We start from the raw sequence: 26,049 nt of genomic DNA on the forward strand, positions 1-26,049 counted from the left end.
CTACAAAAGACTATTTTTTAATGTGCTCACCACTATTAGTTATGCATTTCTGCCAGTGATGAACAGAAGCCTGCATGCTTGTAAATATCTGTACCAGAGAAAGTGATGCACTGTTGCTACCTCTGAAACACACCACCCATAACCATACTGTGCTCACATCCACTGTCTGGTCTTCATAAATGTTCAGCAAGCATCGATGAATGTCAGTGGGTGCCATTTTTTTCTGACATTGTGGATCAATATAATTAAATAGAAGGTATAATTTTTGGAACTGCCCTTATATATACAAACACAAAAGGGTGAGGGTTTGGGGAGTTTACAAGTGCTTACTCATTTGAAAAGCACATTACCTGTTTAAGTGTTTTGACTAAGGGTCCCCTCTACTCTCCCCTCCCTCCCCCCCTTTCTTTTTTTAAGATAACCAATTTTAAAAGCATTTATCAAAGTAACAGGTTATTGCTATACTACTGGAAGAAACATAAATAGCATTCCAAAAGATTTGATCTAAAAATTTGATCTTCTCATTATATTTAAGCCTACCCCAGACTTCAGGACTTTATCTTCCCCCTTCTATGCTTGGCAGTGAAAACGTTTGGCAAAGTTTTCTATGTAGTTCCAACGATGAGGAATTTTGTGTCTGAGAACAATCTGCACTCTTGCCAGCAGGGCTATTTTACTTCATGGCAGGTACAGCTCATATGTAGAAAAATGTGTGAAAGTCTTGAACTGGAGCTGTCTCATAGCTGAGGACTCTGTTCTGTGAGTTACTGGTGTCAGGATAGCTGTCTAACCATCTTCTACAATGCCTTACAATTTTACTTTTGCCATGCAGTGATCTGTCTCTTCTGCTTTAAGGCGCATAAAGAATTCTGTAGTTAGCATCAAATCTGGAAAGCAGTTTGCAGTGTGTACAGATATCAGATAGCTGAAATGGGAGATATTTTTAAAAGCCTGATCTTCCTAATTCATTCTGTGAAGCTGGTTTAAATACTTCTAATTGTATGATCTGGAAGACTTGATCTTCATGACTATTCTGTATTCGTGAAACCCGGTGTAGTAGAAAAAGACTACAAAACAGAAGATTTCCCTAACGGTAATATGGGATGAACACAAGTCATGTGTATTGGACCTTATTTCATTTGAGTTACTTACAAAAGAAATTCTGCAGTGAACAGCTGAGGAGTATCCTGCCATGAAGAAAAAGGCCTTTTTTATTTTTTTAGTACTAGAAATTTAGGTCATTGAAAGATGTAATTATGGAAATACCTCCAGAATTGCTAGATTTAGAGCTTTAACTGTTGCATTACGTTCTGATTATTATTCAAGATTATTTAGCAGTCCTTGGTCATTCTGAATGGTTGCTTGGCCTCAGTGATACGTTGGATACCTGATAAAAGCTAATGGAAGCACTCTCTCAAAATACAGTTTTGACTGTGTTACCATATGGAAGCCCAGTCCTTGGAGACATTCAAGGTCAGACTGAACCAGGCTCTGAACACCCTGATGTAGTTGTAAGTGTCCCTGTTTATTTCAGGGGAGTTGTTCTATATGACCTTTAAAGGGACCCTTCCAACTCAAATGATTCTATGATTCTCTGACTCAATTTACTCATAGCCCCATCCTTCAGCTTTCACATTAGGTTAAGTATGGCCAGCATGCTTTCCTAGAACTCCTTTGCTGCTCTATACATTTTATTGAGCTGATGTTCTCAGTATCACTTTTACAAAGCTCTACTCATTTTCATTGCTTCATTTATGTCCTGGCTTCAGGAACAATCACGGGAACAGTCTGCTGGAGAAAGGCTTTGCTACATTCCAACATTTAAGGGTTTCTTTTTCATTCTGGGAAGGTGAATTGGGATCTCTCTTTGGAATGCTCTGGGCCTTTGCCTGTGTCCTTGCTCAAGTCTCAGCTAAGTAATTTTTAACAGCTGCTTGAAGTCATTGAGAATTGAAATTTAGAAGGGAAATGCTGACACCACCTTCCTCATTACAGCATTTAGATGCTTCTGCCATGCTGCAATCAGCCCTCTATTGTAAGTGCCTGTGTTGTAAGCATCTCTGATCTAAACATTTGTTAGCTTAAAATATCAATGCAATTGCAATCCATTATGCTCTGCTTAGAACACCCATCTGGCTTCAATTCTGCCTCTGCACGATGCACTGCTGAAAAGCCAAAGGCCTCATTCTGCCGGTGCTTACGCCTCCCCAACTCTGAAAGAACAGCACTGCAGTAGCTGAAAGCACAGCACCCCAAACCAGGTGTGGGGAAAAAAGTGAGCCATGCATATGCCTATGTAATGCACTCTTTCCAGCTTGTTTTTCCATGAGCTTTACTGCTCTCTGCCTTATCACGGAAGTATAATTCAAAGTCTGAAGAAAACACATCAGAAATAGAAAACACTTTGGACTTTTTCTCAAGATGATGATTGTAGCCCCATTTTTTTCCTGCTGATTCACCATTCCAGACACTCTCTGGCATTTCTGAGACAGCTCTTTAAAACAAAACTGACTCCATAGGAAAACTAAAATGATGCTTTTTGAAGGAAATGCCGAGAAAAAGATATAAAATATTCATCACCTAGAAGAACCACTTTTTACTGCAAACCATTTTAGTACCTATTGTGCTTGGAGGTGAAAACACCTGATTAAAAACCTTTAGTACCAGTCTCATGGTGTGCCTACAAGATGTGCTGGGACTTCAATAGATTCGAAAAAAGACATGGGAAGCCATTTTCAATTTGCTTCTGCCTTGGACTTGCATTGCATGTTTTTTTGCCTTCTGCTGAGCAAAGCTAGCACAGAGCTCAGTTACTGAGGGAAGAAGTTATGATTTACGCTGTAAGGAAGGAGCAGGACAAGCCGCTACAAGCACCCAGGCAGTAAGCAAGACTGTGCCACTTAGGTTCAAGTTCCAGATCACCAGAGATCAGGGTTTTTGGTTGTTTTTTTTTGGCTTTGGGGCATCTTGTTTATAAAGCTTCATCACCAGGAGCGATGAATCTAGTGGTTCAAAATGAGTCCTGGATGTCTTTTTATGGCACAATGGACCTGTGAAAGATCTGATTTAAGCGACGTGGTGTACGAACACCTCTTTGCTGTCCTGGGTTTCCAGTCACAATAAACCTCTCAATACATCTTTTCACAAAGCAGTAAAGAGATATAAGAGCATTGACAACACTTGTTAAAAGCTCAAAACAGCCTGAAGTTGCATAAGTTTTTTTGCAGGGGTGGCAGCAGATGGCTGAATGAGGCCTCTGCTTGCCCCTGTGATGGGGACAGCAGCACCGCTCACGAAGCAGCCCCTCAGCTATCACAGATTTCAGCGTGCCAATAGACAGCTCAAACTAGGGCTAGCTTATTTAATTTCAGAGACTGAAAACTACAGCAAATCAGGAAGTTTTTTTGTGAGCCATCCGGTTTTCCCTGCCACTAGGGACATGACAACTACCTTGGTCAGAGCTACACAACAGCTGGCTGAGGGGCCGTGCTACTGCTTCTGCTTCACCACTGTGTCTCATGTATCCCAAAAAGCCTCATGACCCTGTGGTCCAGCACCTGTAGGATGCTCCCAGTCAGTGCCTTGGACACTCTCTGACCTCACTGCTGGGGATGTTCCAGGGGCTTTGCAGGCCTTTGGAGCTCCTGCAAGATGGCATGGGAGATGCCTTCTGGATGGTGAAATGATTCACTGCCAGGACAGCTACACCAAGACAGGATTCAGTTCACGCTTTTGAGCTATATATTTTTTGTATATTTAATGGGTTTTTATCCCCATTAGGTTGGGTATACTGTCAAGCCTAACACAAAAGACAACTATTTAATGATGTTTTATAAAACATGGCCTTGTAAAGCCCATTCCAGGGAGCAGTCTTTATTCCTGAAAGAAGTTCAACTGAGTCCTATGAGAAGACTCCCAAAGGAATGACCCTCCTGCGCCAGGCTGGGCCCTTTGTTTGAGTCTCACTTTTGCACAAGATATTATTCTCTGATACGTGGGAAACTCTGAGCAAAGAACAAGAATACAGTGGGGTTTGCTTCTACTCACAGTTCATTATTTGTCTAGTGCATGCATGACCAAAAATACTAATACCCATCAAATCATTAACAGACACTAATTTCCACAGGTGACTTCATTGCCTCTATTCTATCCTGTACACATCTAGACTTGAACTTCATACTAGATACATTTTAATGCATGCAGTCCTACTTTGACATGGAACTTTTAGTTAAAATCAATCTCAACAGAAAGGGTTACTCTTTCAAAATGTTGGTAACATGAGCAAATTTGCAGGTAGGTCAAAATGTACAAAATAAATAAGAAAGAGGGTTTTCATGGACCAGTGGGGAAATAGCTGAGGAAATGTTGGATCTATGTATTTGGAGTAAAGCTAGTGCACACTGCTTCCCTGAAAGAACTTTTAAAGGCCTCTGAATGATGAAGAATTCAGGTTAATTCTTTGCAGTATTGTGCAGTTTTTGGGTAAGAAACAATCATGACTGAAAGTTCTCACTGCTATATTAGATACAAGAAAGCTTTTTCATTGCCAAGTATGCCTCACTTCTTTCCTCACCCATGAACAAAAGTAAAAGTTATAGAAAATATAGTAACTCAAAGCACGAAACTCTGAATTTGTTCCTTGGCAAATGTTCTTTTAGCACAAAATAAAGGGAGCAGAAGGATATGCCACTAACTTTCTGACATTCCCCAACAGATAAAATTCAGTGTGTAGGCAATATACCACGCTTGCAGAAACTGAATGCACTACTTGGGCTATCTTGGGCTGTCTTTATCACTCTGTGTATCTTAGCAGATGTGTGGAACCACTATTAAAATTAAAACCTGTAGATGATGTGAAAGTTACCTTTTTGTTTAATTTATTTTTTTCCCCATTCCTCCCAGTTGTCCCATAAAGAATTTCTCATCATTTTACCTCCAGGTTCATAATGATCTTTTAGCCTGGACTCAGCAGAAGGGAACAGTCAATGGGATGTGCTGCAGGGCAGGCTGCCCTCCAGCAGAAATTCAGCAGGCTGTCTGGAGCCTCACAAAGATCCACAAAGCTCACAGCAAACTGGCATGGTCACGCCAGTGGGGGCATTTGGGACTTTCTTTCCAGACTGGCACGGTGATTTTAAGTTATTACAAAACATGAGCACAAAGTTGATCTTAAAATTTAAAAATATGATTTTTTATTTTTTTTTTTAACTTGAGAGAAGATGACACAGAATCACAGAATCACAGAATGGCCTGGGTTGAATCATCTAGTTTCAACCCCCCATGCCACAGGCAGGTCTACCTACCACCAGGCCAGGCTGCCTAGAGCCACATCCAGCCTGGCCTTGAATGCCTCTAGGGATGGGGCACCCACAACCTCCTTTGGCAACCTGTTCCAGTGCATCACCACTCTGTGTGAAAAACTTCCTTCTAGTTCCTAACCAAAACCTCCCCTGCCATAATTTAAAACCATTCCCCCTTGTCCTATCACCATCCACCCTTGTAAACTCTCGTTACATCCATCTAATATCTAATCAGTTGATTGACTGATGTCTTTCAAAAGGATTATGAAACTAAACTGGAGACATCCGTATCTGCAAATTTTTTCTAGGATAGAAGAAAGGAGATGAAAAGAGTTGCACTGAAATATACACTAAGTCTTCCCAACACTGTTTTAATGATCTTTGCTATTAAAATGACACATGCAGATTTCATGCTGGCATGTTATGATGCCTTACTGCCATTGATTCAGAATGACCTACATGATATACTCTTCCTTTTTTTTCCTGATTTAATGAATGGTAAAAATGATTAATAGACAGTGAAGCTCCACAAATATTATTTTCTGCATCACATCACAAACTCATACTGGTATGCCAGTAATATGTGACCTTGTGATCTTTTTACGATTGCTTAATAGGAGCTAAACAGAATACCTGGGATACAGTTCTAAATGCAGTAAGCAAAAGTCACCAGGAACAACAATTAAAAAAAAAAAAAAAAAAAAAAAGAAGTTTGAGTCAGATCTTCTCTTATTCATGATGTTGATAGAGAAATACTTTTAGTATGCTGTAGAATTCCAGAGTTAAATTTGGTGATGGATAGAGATATGCAAATTGTTATTACAGGGAGAAATTCTGCAGAAAATTGACTCACTGTGGGAGACTTCAGTTCTGAGGTACAAGCTGGAGACCAAATGCTACTGGAGACAGCCCAGATATTCTGGAGTGTGACAACTGACAGATTTTCTGACAGAAAGCAGGGATGCTTCTTTCTAAACTTAGCCACATAAAGTTTTGAGGTTATTACAGGACAGCTAATTGTAAAAAAATAGCATTGGTTCAGACGAGTGCTAGCCAAATTGAAACAAAAATGGAGAGAGAAACAAAAATAGATCTGTAGGTCAGGCTGTGCATAAGAAATTTAAAGAAATGAGTGGAGGCCAAAGAAAATATTTGTTTAAGGACATCTCTGTGGAGGAGATTTGGCTTTCCTTTAAGGCTAAATTCAGAAGAATTTCTGGAACTTCAAACCCTGCCAAGGGAACACTTCTGGAAAAAAGTCTCTAAACCTATCTGTATGCAAACTCATCTCAAAAATAATGCCTAGATAGAAATGGTAAAAGAATGATTAGCAATAAAAGTGGTTCCTTAAAGGTCAATTTTCAATAAGGGCACTTAAAGCAATGGATCAAAAACAGAACTGGCAACTAGGAAATGAGAGCAGAAAGCTAATCTATGCTACTGCAGAATTTCCAGGCTTCACATTATCACTTATTGGAGCTAGAAAATCACTGTTCTGTGGTCACCAAGGAGCTGTAGTATGAAATACTGCTTCTGGTGTGAAGCAGAATAAATCTATCCATTCAAGATTGGTACCATGCGACAGGAAATGTGGTGCATCACACAAGTTCTGGGCTAAAACACACCCATAATGTAGGCTTCAATACAAAATATCATAGCTTTAGAGCAGCTTTTAAAGAAAAAATAATTGAAGATGAAGGTGAATGTATATTTACAAAAACAAGGTAGATCCCAAGAGTATGGAAGGTAACTTGGTATCTTTCTCTTACAACTTTGAATCTCAACAAATAAAGTGTAGCGGATCTAATCTGTCAAATGTTTGGCAGAATAGAGATCACCAAGTTTGTGGGAAACTACTGGCAGAGTGTGAGGAGAGCAGATTGGAATTAGTAGGAAATAGCTGAGGCAGGTAAATGAACTAGGTAAAGAAAGACACTGCAGAATTGTGTTGAAATGCTTTTGAAAAACTCTTAGAATGGAATCAGATTACTTTTAATTGGGTCAGTACCGATTACACTTGAAACCAATCTTGACTGAATATTCCTCTTAATGACCTTGGTTTTAAAAAGTAACATACTAATAAGGTTTTGGGAGACATTATAAACTTAGAAAATGAAAGTGATACATGGAAATGTCAGAAGTACCTTGCAGACTGGAAAAACAAACAAAAAAAAGAGATGAAATTGCATTACATGCATTTAGTTGCCAGAAATTTTTTTAAATGTAATTGAAGACTTATCGGAGTAACTTGGATTAAACTGCAGTGTCTGAGTTAACATGGAAATACAATTCTAGTGAGATATTGCCAGACAAAAGATGAGAGCACTGGCAAAATACAGTCTGGAGTTCTCTGTACAGTCTTGATCAGCTGTATTCCCCAATGGTGAATCCATTCTGGTACTCATGAAGGCAGAGTCTGTGAAGATTATCAAGAAAATGAGTGTCCTATTCCCTAGTTAGGTCTGTCTATCACAATAGTCCCATTGGGTAGGGGAGAGTAGGGCAATGGCTCGTCTGGAAAGGATGCCTGCTTGGAATGGCTGGTGCTATCAGAATGAGAAATAGCAGAGGTCTGACTACTTTTCCCTCTGTGGAGGCTCTCATTTGTCTTTTATTCCTCTTTAACCTGCTGTTTTGTTTTGTTTTGTTTTGTTTTGTTTTGTTTTTCCACAATATTTTAAAGAAAAATAATAATCCTTGAGAAGTCAGCTGTTCTTTTATATTTGATTGGAATAGTCCAGTGGCTCAGAAATTCTCAAAAGTCAGGACTGAAGAACAAATGGACTATATAATCACAGATGCATCATTTCTGTAGGAAATAATGTATAAAATCATGGATAGTTTAAGAATAAATAGGGACAGACTACTGATGAAATTAAATAGTCAGGAAAGAAGCAGTAGGTCTCTATCAGAGAACTATACATGCAAGTGGCATATTGGGAACAAAAGATATAACTAGATGTAAGTAGTTTTAAGATTCTAACCTGGTTACGAAATCCACTGTATGACATGATTGCTTTCAGGAACACCTTTCTTGTTCTATCAGAAATGTGGATGAGTTAATACAATGGTTCTACCCTAACGATAGCAATACAATATTTTAAGACTTGCAAGGGGAGCACATAGATCAGTTTAAGTCATTTGCCAATGATTCTTTTACTCCAAGTGTACCGTGCTCATTCATCTTTGCCACTGAAAATCTGTTTTGCCAAGCTGCAGGCAGATTCTGTGACTACTGCTTGCTCTGCTTTTCTTTTTCTTTGGGAAGTTCAGGTGCTGGATTGTAGTGGTGCAGAACCTTGACAGCAGAGAGAAAAGCAATGGCAGCCTGCCCAGAACTCAAGAGCTAAACCTCATTTCCATACAAATACACATCAAATTGGATAAGAATTTCCATCCACATTCTTTTTTTTTTTTTTTTTTAAATTTTATTTTATCCAAAGAGCACTGAAAATATACACAGCACATTACACGGTAATCCAGAATTGCTGTGAAGGTCACAAAAAAAGGAGAAGCTACACAATACATAGTGCTGGCCTCACAAAAATAAATAAATAAATAAATAAATAGAAATAATTTTAAGAAGCCCAAAAAAAGAACAGAAACCCCACATCAGCCCTAAAAAAAACCAAAAAAAAAAAAAAAAAAAGCCAAAAAAAAAAACCCCAAACCCAGAAAACCTAAATGACTTTCAGTTCATTGCACTGATGTGAAAAGAGTTTAAATTTTCTGATGCACAAAGGTGAGTTTTCTCAGAGGATTTTATAATGAGCGACCTAACACGTTATTTCCTTCAGCCAGATAAAACTAGGAGCTATCAGCCATGTCACCATGGCCAGTGAGACCTCATGGAAACAAAATTTCAGCAGAATTCAGTGGCTCTGTGATTGTGTGGCAACTTTATCAAAACTTGATTAATTTATTAATTGTTCTGAACTTCTCATTTTGCTTCTTCACTACTGTCAGTCTATTTTAAGAACTTTGATTAGACTTTGATTAAACTTTGATAGAGACGTTGATTAATAGAACTGTATGGAAAAGCCAGAACAAGCCCCCAGGGGCTGATGGAGAAAAAGAATAGTTAAGCGCTGACTAGTGAGCACAATTTGCAGTAATATGCAGTAAACAGGAATGAGAAACTAATCTATAATTTAAACAATGCTTTAATTAATACAGCATAAATAAAGAAGTCTGTGATAAATGCAGAGAGGAATCTTGTCTATCATCTGTTCATCTATGAGTAGCTAGAACACCATGCCCTTGAATAAGATGACAGTAACTCTGCTAACACATAGGAGTTCCAACCAGGCAGTCAACAGGCTTATATGTTTGCTTATGTTCACATATTTTAAGATAGAGAGTCTTTCCAAAATCAAGTGGCATAATAGGGAAACCCAAGGAAATAAAAGGAAAAGGCCCAAGGATGTTTGTCAGTCTGAGGGAGAGATTCCAGAATGAGGTGACATGGGAAGGGACTGACCCACATGACACTGTGTAACCTCTATGAGCTGAGTGGAACATTTCAGCCCCAGAGAGTCCAGCTGCACCCTGCTTAGACCTAAACAAGCAAACAGTGGGGAAAAGTGCCTGAGTGGGGTCCACCAGTGTGCAGCCATAAGAATGACAGTGATATGATCACACAACTTGTGTGAAATGCCATGCAGGACTTTCCATCGTTAAACTGAAGATTTATAATTGCAGCCTGCAGGCAGGTTGACCTAAAGTGGTGGCAGAATAACTCCTTAAGACAGTTTGCCAATCCAGGTCTGTCAGTTTTTCTGTCAACCCATGGATCTGTCAAGCCAGTAGAGCAAATGTTGTGGTGTGTGGTCATTATGATGGATGCCCAGAGATCCAAACAAAGAAAAGAGTGATGGCCTTTAGACTGATCTCACTCTCTAGACAGTCTGCGGTAGTTCATTGTGAAAAGCATGAAGATACTGGTTGTTTATTAAGTAGCTTGAAAGATGGATGCATTTTAAAGGGAATTATGTATAGTCTAATTAATTTATTGGGCAATTCCATTATCCAAGAACTTTCAGCTTTGGTATTTCAGCTCTCTGTGTCTTGAAAAACCAAAGGTGCAGTGAAGTACCTGGTTGCCCAGCCCTGGGAACAGAACTGAAAACGTGGAGCAAAGTACCCAGGTCTACATGGAATCTCAGGTAGGTCTGCAGTGAGATTGTTTAGCTCCTCCTGATCTCTGGGATATTACTCTTAGACTATATCTAGCAGCTGAGCTATCTCATCTGCAAGCAACTTTCAGTCCACATCTACGTACTTATGCAAATGGATGTAGGATGAACATCAGTTGTTTCAGTGAACTTTCTGCGACTGCCCCCCACACATGCAGAGCTGCCTCATTCCTCACCAAGAATAAGGCTGTTGCAGCTACTGACTCCCACCATAAAGCTTCTTAGATTACTTTTCTACTGAATAATTAAGAGAGAGAGAGAGAGAAAGCAATGCAATTTGGAGGTGCTGCTGGCTCAGCAGAGAAACTGCTGTGGGAGTGCTATGCACAGAGCACATGAAGCAAAAGGAAGGGGAACAGACTCCCACAAGGAAAAGACTGAGAAATTATTATTTACTATGCCCTTCTGCTAGACAGAAGATATTTCTTCAAACACAAAGGACCAGAGTGAAAAAGATGGAGGCAATAAGTAAAATAAAGGAGAGGTTAGCAGAGCTCCACTTAGCCCAGCATCATAATGAAGTCATCTAACTTGAAAAATTAGTGCTAAGAAATTATCTGTCTCCCATATAATGCATTTCACTCCTTCCTCTGTGGGACAGATCTGGCTGCTGATAGCAGGCAGAATAAGACAGACCATTGCCTCTAATTTTGAAAGTTTTGATGAAATCTTAAAGAATCAGAATTGAAATAATAAGTAGGAGAATTTGATACCATTCTATCAATACTCAGACTTCCCTGGATACCGGCGTGAAAGAGAAGCCATCCCTTCATGACAGCCTCTGGCCTAAGCAATGCACTGCAGCAGCAGTCATGGTACAGTGGTATACTGCCCTTAATAGAAGTTTTTTTTATTCATGCTTAGTGTGTCCATGCAAGTGCACCTCGTGGTGCATCCCCTTGGCTTTTGAAATGACCCTCACTGCAATGTAAGAAAAACTGAAGAGGGAGGGTTTCACATGCATTGTGCAGTGTTCTTCTTGATCTTCCTAAGATCAAGGGCCACTAAGATGATCAGAGGACAGGAGCACCTGTCCTATATGGAAAAATTGAGGGAACTGGGCTTGTTTAGCTTGGAGAAGAGAAGGCTCCATGGAGACCTCATTGTGGCATTCCAGTACTTGAAGGGAGTGTATAAACAGGAAGGTGAACAACTGCTTACCTGAGTTGATACTGATAGGACAAAGGGGAATGGTTTTAAACTATGACAGGGGAGGTTTAGGTTGCATATTAGGTGGAAGTTTTCCACACAGAGGGTGGTGACGCACTGGAACAAGTTGCCCAAGGAGGCTGTGGATGTCCCATCCCTGGAGGCATTCAAGGCCAGGCTGGATGTGGCTCTGGGCAGCCTGGTCTGGTGGTTGGCAACCCTGCACATAGCAGGGTGGTTGAAACTGGATGATCATTGTGGTCTTTTTCAACCCAGGCCATTTTATAATTCTATGACTTACGCACATACCTGTATGTATTTTTATCTTGATTAGCAGGGCTTAATGACTGACAGAAACAGTCAAACATACCTATTCAACACTCTTAACCAAAGAGGGAAATCTGCAGTCATCCTGTATTGTCCTTCTGAAAATTATGCTATTTTGGTGCATTCTGAAGGGAATAAATGTGATTTCATAAATAAAATATTTAACAGTTTCTCCTGCGGTCATTAATGGCTTGATTTTAAAAATACTCTGTTTAGACACCAAGGCATTTCCAGTATCATTCAATCCCCATGCCATATTTGTGGTTTGTGATGGAAGCATACTCTCAAGAAGGTGAACAAGTGATCTTGGCACTTACGAATTATCATGATAATTCATTTCTATGGGTGAGAAGGCTAAAGAAGCAATAGCAAGAGCCAAACACCATTCTCTAAACAAAGAAAATCGATCCAAACCTCTCTTTATTGATTCATGTTAGGAATGTTTGTATCAGGCTCAGTGAGTGGACAAGGAGCTGAAGTGTGCATGGTGTGGCTATGCCTTTTTAAACACGTAGCTGAAGCAAGAGTGAATTCATGCTCTCCTTATGCAACCTCACAGCAAATCTACCATCCTACTGTACAATGCATTATCTTCAACATTTCTTCAAAAGAAAGGATTTTCACAGCTGGTAATGTACTAAAATTTGTTAACTTTCACCAGGAGAATATAACAGTACTGCTGTTTAAGAAAATGCTGGAAACTTGTTTAATTTTTTTAGTTTTTTAAAATAGAACCTTTTCTCCTTCAATGATGGAAGAGAACAGGGGAAAAGAGAATCAGTAAATATTTTCAGCCTTCTCAGCTGAAATAAATAATTATAGTTTTATACCTTTCTGGCTTCCGATACACACATTTCAGAGTTGACTTTAGCTTTCAGGAATGATCTTTGCTTTCTAAATTGAAGTATCCCAGGTTTTCTCTAATTAAAAACCACTTACATAGTACATCACAAGCTTAGTGCCTATTCACCTACCACACTTCTCATAGATCTGTTACTGCACAAAAATGAGAGTGAAAGACCTTCTGTATTAATAGTTTATGAAGATACCTCAATTACAGCTGACCAGACAGTATTCTTGCTATGTTCTTCTCCTGACCCTCTCTCTGGAGTCTCTTTTTTCTGGAGGGCCAAAGTTTCTTGAAGTAATAATGCAGTCTCCTGAACAATAACAATTTGGACTTGGTGTTGGGCAGCATCATTTTGAGAAATAGCTGTAAAAAGTGCTTAGGCAACCCTGTTTGTACAGAGCACCAACTAATTAAAGTAGAAACTCTGGCTTTCTTTCCCCCTTAAGGTGACAGAGTTTTAGATCTAAAGAAACAAAGCCAAAAAAGAAAAAAAACACAAAAACCCCACACAGGAAGAAGGACAGCCTGTATTAGACATCAGTTCAAAGAGGAATAAATGAAAAAAAGTCTGATTTATCCACAGGAAACTGCCCAGTATCAAGGTTTTCACAGTCACCTATTTTATTCCCAGTTCCTTTTCACCTAATCATTCTCACTTCATGTTATTCTCAATGAACTAACAAGATGAAGAACTTCCTGGAGCAAGGTGCTGCAGCAGTTCTGTCCAGTACAGAGGCACTTTCCGTCCTCCATCCTTCCTCCTTTCTACTCTTCAGTCTCTCATGATATTTGTGTTACCTTCTGGATCCCAAGTTCTTACTCACTTGCCAATGATTTCTGCCCACATGCAGCCATAAAACAAAACATTAGTACATTATGAAAGACAAGCTGTCAGATACCCCAAGGTTCAATCAGAAAAGAAGCAGAGAAGGAGGTATTTCTATATCTGTATCGCTGATTGACAAGCCTTGTGAAAGGACATGTGCATGCATTTACCATTTGAAAGAATTAATCATGCTTGCTTAAGGCATCAGCCTTGGGAAGAAACCCATATCTTGAAGGAATTAATGCTCTCATAATGCTCGGCAGCTGACTTGTATTATTTCAGATAAACATGGCTGACTACTGCTGGATACTTATTCCACAGACACCAACATTTTCTTCACAGAATATCTGCTTTCTTCTGTATCATCTTCCGTTTTGCATAATACCATATGATAGTCACTTCTAGAGTTTGGAGCCTTTTAGAGGTTCACAAGAAAAAGCACAGGGAGAACAGTACCTTGAGTGATGCAGTTTTAACATTGTTCTAGTGGATAATCAGAAGAGCTCTTCTACTATAAGATTGCATAGAAAGTAAAGCACTGTAAATCCTACCCACAACTCAAGGCAATAAGAAATGTAAAAAAAACAAAACAAAACAACACCACCAGTACAGGCTTTCTTGACAAAGTCATAGTTAACAGCTTAATGGCAGTTAGTAGGCAAGACGCTCTCTTATGAAAGGAGTATGAGGCACACAGCAGTTTGAAATGTGCATAAATATGCATGTACAGGAACTGCATCTTGCTAACATGTTAAAAGCAAGTAGATGAAACGAACTCCTACCTTGGAGGGCCTGGAGTGTACGAGTCTGTACAACAATACAGAGCTGCAGGACCAGCTGTGGTGCACTTTCCAGAAACGTGGCTAGCAAATGCAGCATACTCACATCTGCATATTCATACACCATTTTCCAATAAAACCGCCATCTGTCATTCTCTCCACTCTGTCGACTCCGGATACCCAAGTATATAGTGTGGAAATACCTGGAAATAAAAGAGATAAATTATAGAATCGCAGTATGATATTTTACAGGTAGCAGTTTCGCTCAAAAATAACCTACATTTTCCCAATGTACTTCTATGTTCTGAACGTTTATTTAAAAGGAATATGATATTGCAGTTTATAATAGTTGATGTGTTAATAGTAAACTAAACTGAGGAAAAGATTTGCCTTTATAAAACTGCTCAAAAAGCTTAGCACTATATATATACATTTGTTAAATAGTACTCCTTTCACAGACCCAGTTTTCTGAACAGAAGTGTATGGGAGATATATTGACTATATGGTCTCCCTTGAAGCTTTTTCAAATAATGGTGGGGGAAAAAAACCTGATTTTGTGATGGCCTCTACTTAGAAACTGCAAAGAACGAAGCCCATTTCTGTGGAGCTCTACATGAACTTGGAAGACCACTAAGGCCAAGCCTTGCTATGGATGAGCTCCTGACTCTCCACAGGTCCAGAGTTTACTATACAATGTTTCAGATACAGCAAAATGCATAAAGATTTTTCTCACAGATTGACTATTTTAGAAGGACAGAAGATCTATCAGTGACGGTTCCTATTTTTGGAGGAGTGAAGATCTAGCTGTGAGTCGCCTTGGTGATGGGAACTAACTCACTATGACTGCTTCTGTGCAGCAGCGGGGAGCACCAGCAGGAGCCCAACATTCTCATGGTTGTAATTGGCAGATAAGGGAAATAATGAGTTGTAGAATCACATAATCCTAGGATTATAGAATGCCATGGACAGGGCTGTTAGCCACTGGATCAGGGTGCTCAGGACGCCATCCAACCTGGCCTTGAACACCTCCAGGCATGGGACAACCGTAACTTCTCTGGGCAGTCTATGCCAATGCCTCACCGGCCTCTGAGTAACGAATTTCCACCTAACATCTAACCTTAACGTCCCCTCTTTTAGTTTAAAGCCATTCCCCCTTGTCAAATCACTGTCAGATGATGCAAAATTCAGTCTCTCTCAGGTTTATAGGCTCCCTCCAAATACCGACAGTCCACAGTGAGGTCTCCACAGAGACTTCTCTTCCCAAACCCCTCAGCCTTTCCTTCATAGGAGAGGCATTTCAGCCCTCTAATGACCAGAAAGTATGTGTCAGCTCTGGTGGGGCGAATATCTGGCCATCAGCAAACAACACAGATTCCAGTGGATGCCAGAACAACGTTCTGTTTTAGAAAGCAAGGTATATCCTATGACAGCAATGCCTCCTGACTGCTGAGATGCTTTCCATGACTCCTGAAGAGTCTGCTGTGATCTCCTCTGACACAGGGCAGTGTTTACACTACGTGGCCTCTGGTCTGCTCTCCTCTCACCTGCCAGGTGTAGGGTAGTACACCATGCTTTGAAAAGGAACTGAAGGAAAATCTGCATCATATGAGGCTTTTGATCTTGTTATTCTGTCAGAAAATCTGACTCCTACAACTATGGCTTAGTACCAATTGAGTCTAGCCAAAAAAAACAGTCTAACTTAATGAAAAGTTTTCAAGATTAAGATACTGTCTTGCACCCTATCCTACTGGTGTGCCCTGTTGGTCTACTAAATGAATTGGATCCCTTGTTCTCTTTCTCCCTCTGAATCTCTCACATCGTGGGCCTGAAATAGCTTCTTATGCTATTTTGATCTTTTAAATATATTTTCACAGCCTTTTTAAAAGAAAAATTGTTTTTTCTAATGAGGACATATTTAACAAATTTTAACAATTTCTGATATGGAATGTTTCAGCTGGTTGAGATACAGCATTCCAGCATTTTTTCTTCTTCTCATATGCTTTCATCATAAAATCCTTTTCATAACTAGTAGAGCACAGTGAATTGTGAGGACCATATGTATCAGCTGCATGTAACCTTTTGTTCCTCTTCTAATCAGTTCTAACTCCAGAAGTACCTTCTGTCAATGCAAGTTCTCTGACTGTCAGAAGAGCCCAGGGTTCAGCTGCCCTAGCAGAGAATGAACTCTGTATTTGCACCCAAGATACTCTTGTACCCAAGATACACATCAGAGCACCAGCCTCACTCAGGAATATATGTCAAACAAAACCAGGGAGCAGCACAGAGCTCATATCTGAGCCAGTATCACTTCTGCTGACAACTTACATCACACAGCAATAGAAAAGCAAAAAACATAAAAATCACATTTAAATTAAAACTTCATCAGGTGACTCTGAACTGTAAAATATCTTTTATTTATTTATTTATTTATTTATTTTGTACAATTTTGCTAGCGGATTCCTTTCAACACTTAAGTTTTTGGTTGCAATTGATTTAGTTGTTCCTAGGTCTTTAGAGTCCTGCATCACAAGAGGGACAAGCAAGACTCACATGCTGTCCTGCGGGTTGTGTATTGTGGGTTGTTTGTTTTGTTTTGTCCTGACTCACATGTTCTTCCAAGGGGCACACCTGGGAATAGTGCACTTAGTGGGGCAGACAGCCTCTTCAGCATCCTTCTTTTGAGATATCCCTGACCCTTGCTATAAATATCTAAAGTAGCTTTGTCTGCAGAAGGTTGTGCCAGGAGGCTCTAACCCTGCCAATGGAGCCATCTGCAACTTCAGTTTTACAGCATTTGTGCAAAAAATACTTTTCCTATTAGGAAAATGACACGCTGCGCCAGGCAACATCCCTTAGGGTTCTTCACCTGCTCTGCAGAGTGGTTGTGCATGGCAAATATGTTGTGATTAATGAACCCTTATGGAAATATTTCCTCTCCCATTGCACTTTATTGTGAAACATTGGCAGTGAGTTATTGGGAACTGGGGAGTCATTGCTCTTTGTCTACTTTACTCTCTACAATTTAGACAAGAGGCAGAGGAAGAAGATACTTTCTCTTTTTACACACTAGGGACAAAATTTCAGCCCAGGGTATTTATTTCTGTCCTATCAATTTTGGCCAAATTAATTGCAGGCTAAAATGAGCATCTACACACATAATTACTGTCACTGATTTATAGGCACAATCAGGTGATTAGACAGCTAAACATCCTCATTTGCATCCACAATTAATTGCACCAGCAATTGATGTTATGTGTGCAAATTAGCAGTTATTAAAATAAAAAGACGGTTTCATAAAATGCTTCATATATCTAAGACATTTCATACCCACGGTTAAATTTTAAAAAAGAAATTTCTTTTTCTTGTTGTGGTTTCCAAATATAGTTTATCACTGCAATAATGACACATTCTATTATATATATACGCATTATGTAATTGCATCTTAGATACTGTTACTGAAGTCCTATTGTCAGCAAATGCTATAAATGCTATGCAGACACACTCAGAGGCAGCTCGCACCCTGAAGAGTTGTTCTCTTACTGGTCATCTGGTATCATTCTAGCGCAGCTCACATTTCTCCTGAGCTCAAGCAAGATATAGGAAGGATTCATGACAGCTCTGGCTTTGAAACTCTTTTAGGTTCACTGTGGAGCACACTGCTCAAACATGAAGTTTCAGGTGTGTTATTTTCGGTAGTGATTATATCTTAAGACCTTAACTTCAGCCATATGCAGTTCCCTACAAATAGACAAAAACTGTCTACTCATTTCCCCGAAAAGCATTTAATTGACACAAAAATAAATGACAAGAAGTGATTGAGAGTTTGGGCACTAGAAGGAGAAACAAAGAATGAGAACTATGGCAACAATACTGCCATCTAAGGAAGTACAACTTCATCTAGTAAGAAGTCAAGATAGTCCATCAATGTTTCTTATTTCATTAAAGGAGACTTATGTTTGCAGAGCAAATCTTAAGTAACAGAGTTTCCTAAAGCTAGAAAAAGTTAGAAGACTGAAAAAAACTACCAGAAAGTGGTATCAGATCTTTTAAATTCTTTTCCTTTTCTTTTTCTGAAGCCAGACCACTGCTCAGTTTGCCAACAGTGATATAAATAAGCTTCCTACTCAGCATAAAAAGAAGGGAGTAGGAAGTAATACTTCCTATATTCCTAGTAATCAGATAGCAACATATGTATTGTTCTTTGAGAATTTTTATATCAGGAGGAAATAGAGCATGCTTCAGCGTTTAATTGCTTCAATTTATTTCAGTATATCAACCACAAGACATGCTATGCATTCCACTGACTTCAGGGTTATGATTTATATCTGGGACAAGATCTTGAATGACATTCTTTTTCCATTATATTAATGAAGGAAGGTAGTAAAGTCAAAAGCAAAAAAAAAAAAAAAAAGCAGGATAATCCCTATGCTGCCTACAAAAAGTGTTCATGATGAAAGCCAAACAGAAGGAAAAAGTAGCTGTGGAAAAAATTCTGTACTAGAGATAGATCCATTCATTCTCATTAGAAAGCGGCTCTCCAGAGTTTCAAAAATCAAGAATTCTCATTTTGCTCCAGGTTTCCGTGCTAAACTTGAGTCGTCCTCTACATTTAAAATACATCTAGTGATATTTTAATTGCATAATTAAAGCATGCCCAATTGTGCATTTAATTGAGATGTGGTAGTGTAATTATAGGATAATACCAAATATTTATAAGAGTGCTTTCCAAGTTTAAAGGGCTTTACAAACAGTAGTTGATTAACTAACTGGGATGCATGTAAATAATCTTACAGGATTCACAGCCCAAGAACTGGCAGCTAACCAATCCAATACCTTCCTCTGAGAGCGAGGTACAGCATTCACTCAAACTCAAAACCAGGTGTGGTTCTCTAAGCCAGTAATGGGAATGAATTGCCCTTATCTGATTTGCAGAATTTTTTTCCCTTCTTTCTCTCTTTTTTTAAGGAATGTTTTTGTCTTGAATACTCCTATCCTGATAATACTTCCTCAGCTCTTGCTCCAGTACAAGGCAAAGAAACCTCCCAAATACTTTGCAAACAGGAGGCAGTTTCTCAGATCTCAGTTATTCTAGAAAAGAGAACTGAGCAGGACATGGAAACCAAGTCCTGATTTCTTGTGGAGCTGCTCACTTGAGTGCAGAACTGATTTCATCGCCCATGCTTTGGCTTCATCAATGTCTTTCAGTCTGTTGAGCTCCTCTGGGCTTCCAACCCCAAATTTTGCCATTTGTCTTCACTTCCTTTCTTCCAGCTGCACATTTTATTGCACATCTTTAGCTAGAAATTGAGATTAAGAACAGTTATATTCAGTAGCTCTTCGTTTAGAAGGTGTGGGCAAGCATGGCCACACACAACCATAATGCCATAATGCCATATGCAAACCCAGTCTGGTTATGGCTCTGAGCTCTTCTTGTTACAGATTTTGACGTTAATGAAACCATCCATCTGATGGCAATACACGCAGCTCTGGAAAAAAAGCCTTCAGTTTAGAAGTGTCAAAGATTATATTGCTACCATGTGTTTCATCTAAAAAGTCCTTAGGATGATACACATGAATGAGAAGCTATTTGCATTCTTTGGAAAAAATGGAAGTGATCTGATTTCATGCCTCATGTAGTCCATATTTATTACAATTGCCTAAATCAGTAGAGGACATTTGCTTATGTTACATAATCTACTGAAACATTTGTGAGAAGATCACAAACCATTAATGGCTAGCTGCAGCAATCCGAGATGCTTATTCTGATGTCTAATTTGCCCTGGTATCAAACAGTACATTAAACAATTTAGCCATACCATGAACAATTGCTCCTTTTGTGTTTGAGGTGAGTAGAATAAAAAATCACAATTGAAGAGCTAAAAAACAGTAGAATAAACAGCAATTCAGATAAGTGGTATTTTCTTCTGTTGCCTAGTTACCAGGAAAACTTAACTGTATTTGTATCTCAACAGTATTTGTTGTGTTAAGTAACAACAGATTGTTCTGTTTTGCTTCTTATGTGCTTTCTTATTAAACATGAATTCATAACAAAAGTTTATTTAGCAGGAATGCTTACTTTCTTATCAGAACATGCTAATGCTTATTCTTTTTGTTCTGAAGAAAGGGACAAAACAGTTCATTTCTAATTCCCTCTTCCAGGAAGGTACAAGCCATAACAGCCAATTCTTAATTTTCCAATCAAATTATTTTTTGATAGGAGCATTAAGGTTTAATGTGCAAAGGGAAACCACAATACATCCTGTAGCACAGTAGTGACCAAAGCTTGTCCAACCAAGCATGGTTCTGGCAATTTACCAGCAACCAAATGTATGGGCTTAATTTATTTTAAATTATGAGTGCAGCATCTTCACCTGTGTCACTGAAAGGAGATCCACATGAGGAAAGATCCTAATGGGGAATATTTCATCATAAAAACCATTAAAAGCCTTATTTCCAGAATATACCTCCATTACAAAAAATAAAACCAGCCCCCCACTTCTTGTATTTAATTTCCCCTTGAAGTGTTAAGATGTCAGTGAAATATCTCCTTTAATAAAAAGCAAAACACTTTATAGGCGTAAACAAAGCGATTACATCTGTTTCATTATGACCACTAAAGCATTCTGTAGTATCTTCCATGACTGGGTGATCTTTCCCAAATGGCCATGACTAATAGCAACATTTTATGGCCATCTGAGTCTTCATGGCTATCTGAATTAATCAAATGTGACCAGTCAAACCCAGCAGTCTTCCTTATCTGACAAGGCCAAACTGTGGACATGCAGTATGTGAATTTTTAGTATAGGGAGATGGTAGAAGGAGGTATGATGAGGTGTGAGTTTAATAAGGAGAAGACAAGATGGCCAAAGGAAACATGACATTCATGCATTTTCTTCATTACATTCCACAGGCCAAAATAAAATAAGAAAATGAAAAACAAAATGAGAAAAATTCACAGCCTGCTATACATCTCACAGCATTGCTTCAGGCCAGTTGTTACCACTGATGCTATGTAACAGCCACTTTTTCTATTTTAATCAGAGACAAAGCCATTTAGACATTTACCACAGCTAACAGCTTCTACTGTGCTCACGTTTCCTGCATGACACCACACACCTATATGCTCTTTAACCACAATGTCCGCTTCATCAAAAGCTGATGAAATTGCTGTGAGCCCCAGAGGCCTCTTGGTTTCCACTGCTGGGAAATACAGGAGTTTCTTACATGTTACTAAAGCTGCAGCCCCGGAATCGGTTGCCTGTGTGAGACCAGACCCCAAGGGACAAGAGGCTTCCCAAATGATCACAGACTCAGATCAGAGAGAGCAGAGATCCGTGTTCTGTATTCCCTGAGAAGCCAAAGGCTGTCCCACTGTGTCAGAAGGGTCCACATAGGCTTCTTAGATCATCAACACTTACTCGATTCCATTAGGGAAACATGGCTTTGTTGGTTAAAGCTGGGGTGCTCCAAAGAATTAAATCCAGTTCCTGACTCCTCTTCAGACTCCTGATTTTCTTCCTACAGACTGAAAGGTTGTTCAGGGTTTTCCATGTAGAAGCCTGTCTCTCGCCTTCTGAAAAACTTGATTTCTTTGACCAATAGTGGTTGCACAGAATTTCTTTTACCTCTGCTCCTACCATCCTCATCATTATCATATTTGCATTCACTTCTAACCCTATCTGCATGCTATTAATCTCAAAACATCCTGGCAAGCAACAAATACCAAGAATCAAGGAGTGGAAAATGAGACTCCCTTGGGGAGCTTCAGGCATTCCCTGGAAAGACAATCAGTCACAGCCAGGTATCCTTACCATTCAGATGCCCCAGGAATATAACGATTATTGTCAGCGTCCTCAGTTCACCAGCCTCAAGGGATGAAGCAAAAACCTAGCTATTGGAAACAGTCCCAAGGCTCTCCTTGTGAGACCAGCAGGGAAGAAGAACCTTTCTCATGACTACTTGTTTGACTACACTTGAAGAAATAAACACCTGTAGAGTTAAGAAGTGGGCATAGCTGGACAACAGTACCTCTGACTTCTATGCACTGGGCAGCAAGTGTATTTCCCAGTCCTCCAGAGAAGCAGCTGTGCAGCACCCCAACACCAAATTAGGATGAGATTAGGATAAGGCAAAGATTTCTTGGTGCCCTTCTTAGCTCCTCAGTAGTTCTCACAGGAGCAAAGTACACAGCAGCTCAATGTCTCAAGGCTGGAGACATTGCAGTCGCTCACCTCCTGGGTTATAGTGTTTGTTATTCACATTGCACACACAGAGATGCTCAAGTTCCTCTGGGAAGCTGAGTCTCTCCCTGCATCCATCTTTCAAACCATTTCCAGAGGGACATGGGCTATTTATTGCTCTGAACCATCCACAGGGGAGGGCTCAACATGGAGATGAAGCTCTGGAGCAGAGAGCAGGATAAATACTCTTGAGAATTCTTGCACCAGTTCACGGCCAGCTTTGTTAGGGAACCCTTCAGTGGCAAGCTGGTGAACATCTGGTCAAACTCACCACCTAGAAGAAGGAACAACTATGCTCTGTTATTTACAAGAACCCATGGTGCCTGTTACTTTCCTTGGTGTCTTTGATAAATTAAATAGATGAAGCTGCCTGCAGAACAGGCAGCTTTCCAAAGTCAACTTCCACGGGACAAGAGCTGGCAGCTGCAATCCCCTTGGTGCAAAACTAAATAACCACAAAATAATAATAAAAAAGTGCTTTTTTGAAGCAATGGGGATGTCTGAAGTACCTTTTGTGAAAGTCAAAAGAATTAACAGTAGTGCAAATACTACAGAATCAGAATGCATAGGGTACAGGCTACATCTCAAAGACTAAATAGGGCCATGTTTTATCACTACTGACAAAATATAAAGTGTTTCCTTCCATATAAATATCTTTTTCTAAGACTACTGGTGTGTGCCAGGATGAATCTAGTTCCTGTCACGCTTGGGGTCCAGCACGTAATCTCACACTGTGAAGCAGAAGGAGCTGGCTTCCTCCACTAACCAGTAAAAATTAACTATTGCCAACTTTCCCCTTCCTTCCCCCCCAAAACCTTCCAAAATTCTTATAAGAGCTTTGTTAGAACCTGCCTGCACTTTCCAGCTCAGAGGAAACATACAACTGAGAATTCTGTTTGGAAATACAAATGCTGTAAATAACTATTTTTTTTCCAGCCTACTTATATGAGAGTCTATATTTCATGTTTTCCTTTTGAAGTACTCAGGAAAAACTTTCAGCAAATCCTCTGATACAGAATGTCTAGTAAGCTGAACACTCACTGTTTGGATGGAGCAATCTTTAAGATTCAGGAAGGAATGTGGGATTAATCACTCATTAAGATATGGTCAGACAGTACTTTTGTGATTTTTATGTGATAGTCAAATGACTGTCAGTATTATTTAATAGTTCAAGTGAATTTCCAGTTGGTGCTTAGAAACTGTCTGACTAATGGGGAATGCACTTGAATTGTTGCCTGCTTGAAGAACCTTATATAAGAGTCAATGCAAACCAAATCTGCCAGCTAATAGTATTAGCAGTGCTGAACAGCATCTCACGAAGTAATGATCTTGAATGTTAAGTTGAACACTGCACCACAAACTCTACCCACATGCTTTGCAAATGTAGCATTCAGAAATCTTTGGAATAACATTTCTGGCTTGAGATTTGCATAGGTGTAAAGGTCTAGGGCAAACAGCAGCATTTTCATTTTCAGCCTTTCATCAGTTCCCACAGAAGTTCCCAAAGAACCTCAGTGAGAAAAAGACCCTTAAGAAACTAATGGGAATTTTACCCATTAATGCACCTCCTGGTTTGATCTCTTACCAATATTACAATGTACAGCAGGGCTTTACAGAATAAGAACAAGGAACTTAAGAGGTGACATGCTGGCAGTAGCACACAAGCCAAAAGAAAAAACAGTGCAAGCTGGCAAGACAGCAGTTACATTAGGACTTGAAAGCAAATGCTGGTCATTAGAGAATGACAGTTTTTAGCTTAATGGAAATTCTCTATCTCGTTATTAGCTATATCTTAACATATAGCTCAAAACCCAAAAAGCACTCAAGAATAGTAAAATGCCTATAAGAATACACGCTTCAAGGAATAGCTGGTAGCAAAGGACACGAATTTATAGGAAATCCTTAAACTCCCTGTGAATTCAATAGCCATTTTGCTTGTAAAGATATTCAGAAAGGAAGGCAGAAATAACATAGGCATACCACAAGAATAAAGAACTATTTATTTATTTATTTGTTATTGTGTCAAGAATTCCCTAGACAAACAGGAGAAAAGAGAGCTGACCACATCAATCTCTTTTATAGAATATTTTGAGAAGGAAAACCTAAGGGAAATATGAACACAATGGTCACTGAAAGGGGCACCACATAACAAGCAGGGATGTCAGAGCCTCATAAACATCACGTGCTACCTATTAGCTCTGAAATATTCATTCTTAAGCAGAAGGAGAGACTCTAATGAAAAGACTATTTAAGAGAAAAAAATTGCATCAGAGAAAATATGTATTATCAGTAAGTGTTGGTCTACATGGGCAGTTACATCCATTTCACTGAAAATATGACTTTAAAATGGTTGATTCAGGCACTTGAACTCCTGACTAGATATTTTCTTTACAAGTGACTTGCTTTGCTGCAAGATTGATTAAGAGCCAGTCTAAGGTAAGCTGAAAGACTGAATTAAGTCAGTAATGCTGAATTAGTCTTCACCTGAAGACCTGAAAAAAAAAATAGCTAAGGTTAGGCATATGAACATTTTAAATACTATTTTTAGTAGGGGTAAAAATCTGTAAAGTTCTGCAACACAAACACAATCAATTTTTGCATACAGATGCATATGTTTAAGCCTGTCATTCCCTTTTGGTATAGGGATGTTTATTCCAGCAATGGAAGTTATAACCAATAAAAGGTCTGTAAAACTGGAGTGTTTTCAAGGGGGTAGAACTGGACAGAGGATTGTCAGGAGTCAACGGCCATCTACTCTTAACTAGAGCAAGGAGAAAAAACGCTGGAGCCAAAAGGCTTCTCTGGGACATGTTGGTCCTCAGAAGCAATGAAATTATTGCTTCTGATAAATTCTTTGTGATAACATGCAGAATATCATTAGGGATATCAACAACCGCATATAGGAAAAATTATCTCACCCAAGTGATGATAGAGTCTCTAGCTACAGAGCACTCCTCAGAAAGTAGCCTTCATCCAAGAGACATTCTCCCTTGAGAAGCTAGCTCTTAAATGAGCAGAGGGAGGGGTGGACGCAGGGTCCACCACTTCTGGTCACCGAAAATGCAATTCTAACATCTGTAAAGAAAGCAGGCTTTTCTTTAACCACTAGTCCCTGCCACCTAAATCTCTCAGACATATGCCAGATGCTAGTGCTTGAATTCCTTGTACATACTGACACCCCACCTCCAAATCATCTCCTAACTTCAAGGTTGATTCTTGGCCTAGATTACAGTTTATTACTTCTTCAAGGCAAATATGATACATGCCTTTGTAGTGAATTCAAAAACCTCTCTGCTTCACAAGTGAAAATTAAATTGTGCATACTGTTAACAGTACAGTTGCTAAATAATTAGGCTGTTTGGCATTATTTGCTTAAATTGAAG

At 39.3% G+C, this 26,049-nt stretch overlaps 1 protein-coding gene across 2 annotated transcripts in view; it reads right to left on the minus strand.

The window, feature by feature from the left end:
* XKR4 (XK related 4) overlaps window positions 1-26,049 on the minus strand; it is a 204,338-nt gene that overhangs the window by 56,686 nt on the left and 121,603 nt on the right. For both annotated transcript variants that reach the window (XR_014943383.1, XM_015855609.3), the window contains exon 2: window positions 14,430-14,629. Coding sequence is in view for 1 of the 2 variants with exons in the window: in XM_015855609.3 (XP_015711095.1) it covers window positions 14,430-14,629 (200 nt within the window). In the remaining variant the exon portion in view is untranslated. The remainder of the gene's footprint in view (window positions 1-14,429; window positions 14,630-26,049) is intronic.

Source organism: Coturnix japonica, chromosome 2 (genome assembly GCF_054131305.1).
Source record: "Coturnix japonica strain WE chromosome 2, WE-NBRP24, whole genome shotgun sequence".
In the NCBI taxonomy this organism is placed as follows: domain Eukaryota; kingdom Metazoa; phylum Chordata; class Aves; order Galliformes; family Phasianidae; genus Coturnix; species Coturnix japonica.